At 50.6% G+C, this 6,328-nt stretch overlaps 1 protein-coding gene across 1 annotated transcript; it reads right to left on the bottom strand.

The window, feature by feature from the left end:
* Positions 1 to 2,202: 2,202 nt before the first annotated feature.
* On the bottom strand, positions 2,203 to 5,145 carry THAP11 (THAP domain containing 11). Its single transcript, XM_053604544.1, has one exon. It carries the CDS (start codon positions 3,804 to 3,806, stop codon positions 2,901 to 2,903), a length of 906 nt encoding a protein of 301 aa, XP_053460519.1. The 5' UTR covers positions 3,807 to 5,145; the 3' UTR covers positions 2,203 to 2,900.
* Between the last annotated feature and the right edge of the window lie 1,183 nt (positions 5,146 to 6,328).

The raw sequence follows: 6,328 nt of genomic DNA, 5'->3' as shown, positions 1-6,328 counted from the left end.
GCCTGGCCCCAAGCTGGCCCAGCCGCCCCTCCCTGGGCCCCTGGGCTGTTTCCGCTCGCTGAAACCCTCTCCCTTTTGGAGCTTTGGCTGCGTCCTCGGGTATTTGGAGTCCTACGTCCTTGGCCAGCTGAGTGGAACCCACGACTTCTGCTGTCCCAACATTTGTGTCTTGCCCCAGGCAAATCGAGCCCAGAGCTGGTTGGGAACAGACTTTGTTCTTGGGCCGGAGGCTCAAATGCCCCTCAGGTGGGGCTTGGTCGGAGAAGTTACTATTTGTACAGTTAGTGCCTCCAAAATCATTCCCATAAGGTTTTGTTGTTCGTTTTAGTTTGCAGCAGATAGGGCAACCATAAGTTTCAGTTTTAAAGTTTCCCCTTGATTTAAGTGACCAGATTGTAAATAGCTCTTCTCTCACTCATTGCCCTTGCTTTTCTTTTTATTTTGCAGTTTCTGGCCGGGGCAGGGTTTAAACCCGCCACCTCTGGCATATGGGGCCGGTGCCCTACTCCTTTGAGCCACAGGTGCCGCCGCTGCCCTTGCTTTTCAATGCCCATTTCCTTGTTTCCTTGGCAATGCAAACATTTGAAGGGCCTGTCTCTAGGTCAGACCAGTGCTAGGTAAAGGGCTCTGCAACCAACAGAGAGGACCACAGGTAAGGGAAATGGCTACAGGTCTTTAGACAGCTCCTAGCCTGCCTTCCTGGCCAAAAATCATTCAGTACTCCTGTTTTTCTAGAAGTTTCACACCTTTGCCCACTCCTATCCCACCTTCCTGGAGATGGGTGGTAAGACTAGGCCAAGCTTCTATTTATTAAATCCCTGGTCTGTCCACACTACACTTTGCCTGACTAGATGCTTTTCTTATTACTCAACCAGTGAGAACTCTGCATTGCCCTAGCTATGTATGATGTGTCTGCATCTGGGACCTCCCTTGCTCAGTGAACTATCCTCTCCCAAGAAGCCAAAACACTGGACAGATGGGCACATAATCTCAGACATCAGGGAGGGCCCAAAGAGTGGTGCTGAATGGTTCAAGAGGGCCCAAAGCAGAACCAGCAGAAGTTCTTTCAATAAATAGGAGCTCAAGAATACATTAACAAGCATGGCTAGAGCCTGGAAAAGACCCAGAGCTAACCTAGGAAGGCAGATATCCAACCTCTTTCTCCAACTAGGCACCTATACCACCTGTGGTGCACCAACCCTTCTTCCCTATTACATTTATTCCCCAATTCAGTGCCAAGGGACCAGAAAGGAAACCCGTTAAGAGTTTTAGAACCATACCAACTCACTGCTGCAGGGCAAGTTCCCAAACAAGTGGCTTTGTCCATAATTAACATAGAGAGTTACATTTTATGGAGCCTGAAAAGTGTCTATTTGTGCCTCAATACCCACAGAAAACCCATCACTTAAAGGCATTTGCCTCTCCCCATTGGCTTTGAGCTAAATTACCTGGAGCTATAAAGAAAAATGTCACCCTCACCCCTCCAATATCCAATCTAAAGAACAGATGCAGCAAAGAAAATGAGTCACAAATCCCAACTCCTTAATGGCCTCTAAGGATCCAGCTCCTTCACACTGAAGGTGTACCAAGGTGAAGGTTTCTGTAAAAGACTGTTTGTGCCTGAAGAATCCATGGCTGGCTACAACTGTGGTCTTTACTGGTTTACCAAGTAACTGCATGCACATGTGTACCAGATGCTATGCTAGACATAAGGGATGTAAAGGTTAGCAAAGTTGAAACTCAGCTGAGAATTCAAGACAAAACTCAAAATCCTCAGAGGTGAGCTATCACAATTCAGCTTAGTTCTCAGTTGCTTTCTTGTTAAAAGGATACAGGGGGAGGGCAGCAACTGTGACTCAAGGAGTAGGGGCACTGGCCCCATATACCTGAGGTGGTGGGTTCAAACCTGGTCCTGGCCAAAAAGTGCAAAAAAAAAAAAAGATACAGGGAGTTAACCCATGAACAAACTAGGATCATTCAGTGCAATTTCCAAACTTTTGGGGTAAGCTGAAGCCGGAACTATGAGGCCTTTGTAAAGCCAAGGTCTGTGTATTTACGGTGCCCTTTATAAAGAAATCTGGTCATTGAAGCATCTCTATTTTCAGAGTCAGCCTAAACTTTCAAATAGGCTGAGGCCTATTTCCCCATGTTTCAAGGACATTTCAGCTAAGTTTTTGTAAAATTAAAACTGCGAAACCCAAATAAAAACCTTACTTTTTGTTTAATTTGTTTTGCCAAATAAACACAGTGAAAACTTTAGTCTGACTAATTGTACAGAAAATAGAATTTGTAACCAGTAGCAAACAAAACAGGATAAACCTAAGTCCCTGGCAAGCTGGATCTCCATCAGATCAGCAGGTTACTCAGACCCCCTCATACATGGCCCCCAGAGAAGTCCAGGAGGCAGAAGCACAGATTTACCAGTTCCCATCAAAATCACAGGCTGCACCTGGGAAGGAAAAGCATAAAAAGGAGGGTAACTGATGTTACTTGGATCTCTTATCACTACACAGAGTTGTCTCTGATTGCTTGCCAACCTTAAGGTGTGGCTTTTCCAAACCCATAGTCCCTGGGCATCCCACCTGCATCCCTATAGGGTAAGTTTCAAGTTCAGTTGTTCTGAAGCCTCTGCTTAACCAGAATCTGCAAAATAAACTGGAGAAGGAGGGTAGACAAAGTCATAATTGCGGGTGTCACCAGTGCAGAGTCTGAGGCCCCAGCCCTCACTTCAGGAGGAAACAAGTCAGAGTGCCAGATCACTAGCAAGAGTCCAGCTGCCAGCACTTAAGCCTCAGTGCTGTCAACCAGCACCCCAGGAGTACAGAGTTCAATAGCGGCTTGAGGTTCCCCTGGGCTAGAAGGGGTCCACGAGTCCTGCAGGTCGCCGCAGGGGGACGCGTTCACATTCCGTGCTTCTTGCGGATGACAGCCATGGCAAGTAGCCGATCCTTCTCGCGCAGTTCTTCGCGCAGCTTGGCCTCTGTGAGACGCAGGTGGCGGATGCTGCCCTTCATCTCTTTCATCTTCACTTCCATCAGCGCCAGGATGTCCCGCTGCTCGTTCAGCTTGCGCAGGAGCTCCTCCTCCGTGGTGCCTGAAGACAAGGAGTACGAGTGGTCGGAGCCAGTATCAGGAAAGCCTTCTTCCCCTACCACCACCAACTGGGGGCCCATAGGACATTCGGCGGCCTCCAGCCCTGCCGTAGCAGCTTGTAGCTCCGACGCAGCGGCCGCAGCGGCTGCGCCCTCTGCGGCCGCAAACTCCACTTGCACTGTAAGGTCTATGGGCTTCACGTCTTCGCCGGTGGGAGTGATGGGCGCCGGTGGCACCGATCCTGGAGCCTGACTGTCTACAGCGGCCTGAAGGGTGAGGAGCACGGCTGCAGAGGCAGACACAAGGTTCGGCTGCAGCTGGGAGGTCTGGGCAGTGGAGGTGGACGGCGACGACTGCTGCTGCTGCTGTTGTTGCTGCTGTTGTTGCTGCTGCTGCTGCTGCTGGCGGCGGCGGGCAGCCGCGGCACCCGCGGGTCTGCGTGCTACTTTGCGCTCGTTGACGCCGCGCAGCGGGAAAATGGTGGGGACCCGCACCGTGTAGGTCTTGCGGCCGCCCTGGAAGTGAACGCTGCACAGACGGTGGCCCGTGGTGGGCTGGAAGGTGGAGAAACACCCACTGACGCCAGCACGGGACACATTCTTGAGCCAGAGGCGTCGCAACTCAGCGTCCTTGGGAAACGTGTAAAAGTGCAGCGCCTTGTCCCGGTGCGAGTTGTTGTAGCAGCCTGGCACGCAGCACGTAAAGCCTGGCATGGCTGCGCCGCAAGGCCCGGCCCGGCCCACCGGCCTCTTGCGCCCTTCGACGGCCGGGTCGGTCCCCCGCCGCCCGCTCCTCGACGGGCGGCGCCGCGCGAGGCCTTAGGCAGCCTCCCACTACTGCCGCCCTGAGCAGCGGATCCGGCCCGGCGCCCCGTGCCCAGAACACGCTTCCCGCTGGCCCGCGCCGCGCCGCCAGCCCGGATGCCCGCCTGCGCTCCGGAGTCGGCCCCGGGGACGCCGCGAAGGACCGCCTGGGAAAGAGGACTACGCCCCCCACAATGCATCGCGCCAGAAGCCGCTCACTTCCGGAGTGGGGGTATGCTTATTCCGGCCTCTTTCCAGGGCATCATGATAGCCCTCCCAGAGCAGAGTCTTCCCTGCACTCGGCTTGTCCGCAGAGGGAGAAAGAGCTGTATTGGGTTGGAACGTTGTCACCTAGACTGCCTCTCACGAGGACCCGGAACGCCGATGGGGGTGCGGTGTGCTTTTCACCATTGCGCAAGCGTAGTGGGTATGGATAGCTGAGACTACAAGTCCCGTGATGCCTCGCGGTGCCTTTGGGCGGCTGCTGTCCCGAGCGCCGCCTAAAGGGGAGATCGGGTTACTGTGGACCAGAATTCGGGCGAGGTTGTGCGGCCGGCCAGAAGCTGTCCCTCAGCCCGGAGCGCTTTGGAGTCACGGCATTCCTGCGGGGCGAGGAAGAGGAAACTTAGGCCTCGGTCAGCGGAAGAGTCTTTGGAACCCCTTTCTCTACGTTGGAGATTCTGTCCTGGTTCAGCCTGCACTGACTTATTATTGACCTAAACAAAGTCACCAATAGGCGCCTTACTATGTGCCGAGCAGTACAGAGAGTTTCAGGAGCCAGACCCACCCAGTCCTTCTTTCCCAGAGCCTGACCACCTAGGGATGAGAGCATGTCTTTTGGATAATAGATGTGAACGCACGCGAATGGAAGTCTAGTTATAAATAAATGCTTCAAAGCAATGAACAGGACAGAGGAGAAAATGGGGGCGGCCCAGGAATAAACACTACAAGAAGCTTGGGCTCGGAGGAGTAGCCAATTCTCAGCGCGGGAATCAACTTGTAAGGCCCCGAGGCAAGAATGAGCTAGGCTCTGCCCTTAAAGAGCTTGAAAGGGGATAGCAAAAGGGCGGGAAGATATCAAACTGGGTCATATTAAAGGACTTGGGATTTTATTCTGCAGGAGGCTGAGAGATGTTGAGGGGTTTTAAGAGAAAGAATTTGCATTGTAACAAGACACCACCTTCCTCCCTCGACTTCTGTGAGGGAAAGTATTTTAAAGAATTGTAGCGTGAATATGGAAAACCAGGGAAGAGGCAGGTAGTAGGTCCAGCAGGGGAATTAACTGCAAACCAGCCCTCTTTTACTCACTTCCCCCTTTCATTTTTTCTTGCCTTTCTTCACCCTTTCTCCTAACTCACCTTTTTCATTTTTTCTCTCCTGATAACATATCACAAGCATGAGATGGAAACCTAGTATACATTATTTCTATTCTAATTACAGTATTTGATAGAAAAACAATGTATCAAGATATTTAAAATCTTGCAGAAGAAAAATAACACTACAAGTTAACTGTACTATTAAAAAAAAATTGTTTTTCTAGAGGGTCTTTACCTAACAAATGCCATCAGTGTAACCTGGTTTCTTGTACCCTCAATGACTGCCCAACAATAAATTTAAAAAAATTGTTTTTCTTTATTAAATGTGCGGCGCCTGTGGCTCAAGGAGTAAGGCGCCGGTCCCATATGCCAGAGGTGGCAGGTTCAAACCCAGCCCCGGCCAAAAAAAAAAAAAAGAAAAAAAAATTGTTTTTCTTGGGGCGGCGCCTGTGGCTCAGCGGGTAGGGCGCCGGTCCCATATGCCGGAGGTGGCGGGTTCAAACCCAGCCCTGGCCAAATTAAAAAAAAAATTGTTTTTCTTTATTACAAAGTGGAACAATGCTTAAACTATTTTTGTAAAGAGTAGGATATAGAACCTTTTCTAGTCCCAACATCCAAATATTGCCATTACATTTCTTTCTGTTTACAACCAATGTGATTCTTGGTTATCTGGGGATTTCACTGACCTCTAACAGTAGAAAGTCCTGCTCCTCCTGCACTATACAGCTGAGATCTGCTACTTGAACCCCTTCACATCTAGTGTGTATAGCCCACGGTAAAAGACATGCATTCATTTGGATGAATCACTTAAACAACAGTACAAACATGAATGCATACTTTGTTATATGGTTAAATTTTTTTTTTTGTGTAGAGACAGAATGTCACTTATGCCCCTTGAGTAGAGTGCCATGGCATCACATAACTCACAGCAACCTCCAACTCCTGGGCTTAAGCGATTCTCTTGCCTCAGCCTCCGGAGTAGCTGGGACTACAGGCGCCCGCCACAACGCCCGGCTATTTTTTGGTTGCAGTTCAGCCGGGGCCACCCTGGGTATATGGGGCCGGCACCTTACCGACTGAGCCACAGGGGCTGCCATATATGGTTAAATTTTTATA

This window comes from Nycticebus coucang, chromosome 2 (assembly GCF_027406575.1).
Source record: "Nycticebus coucang isolate mNycCou1 chromosome 2, mNycCou1.pri, whole genome shotgun sequence".
Lineage (NCBI taxonomy): Eukaryota > Metazoa > Chordata > Mammalia > Primates > Lorisidae > Nycticebus > Nycticebus coucang.
The sequence above is the reverse complement of the archived record's forward strand: the minus strand, read 5'-3'. Positions and strand labels throughout refer to the sequence as shown.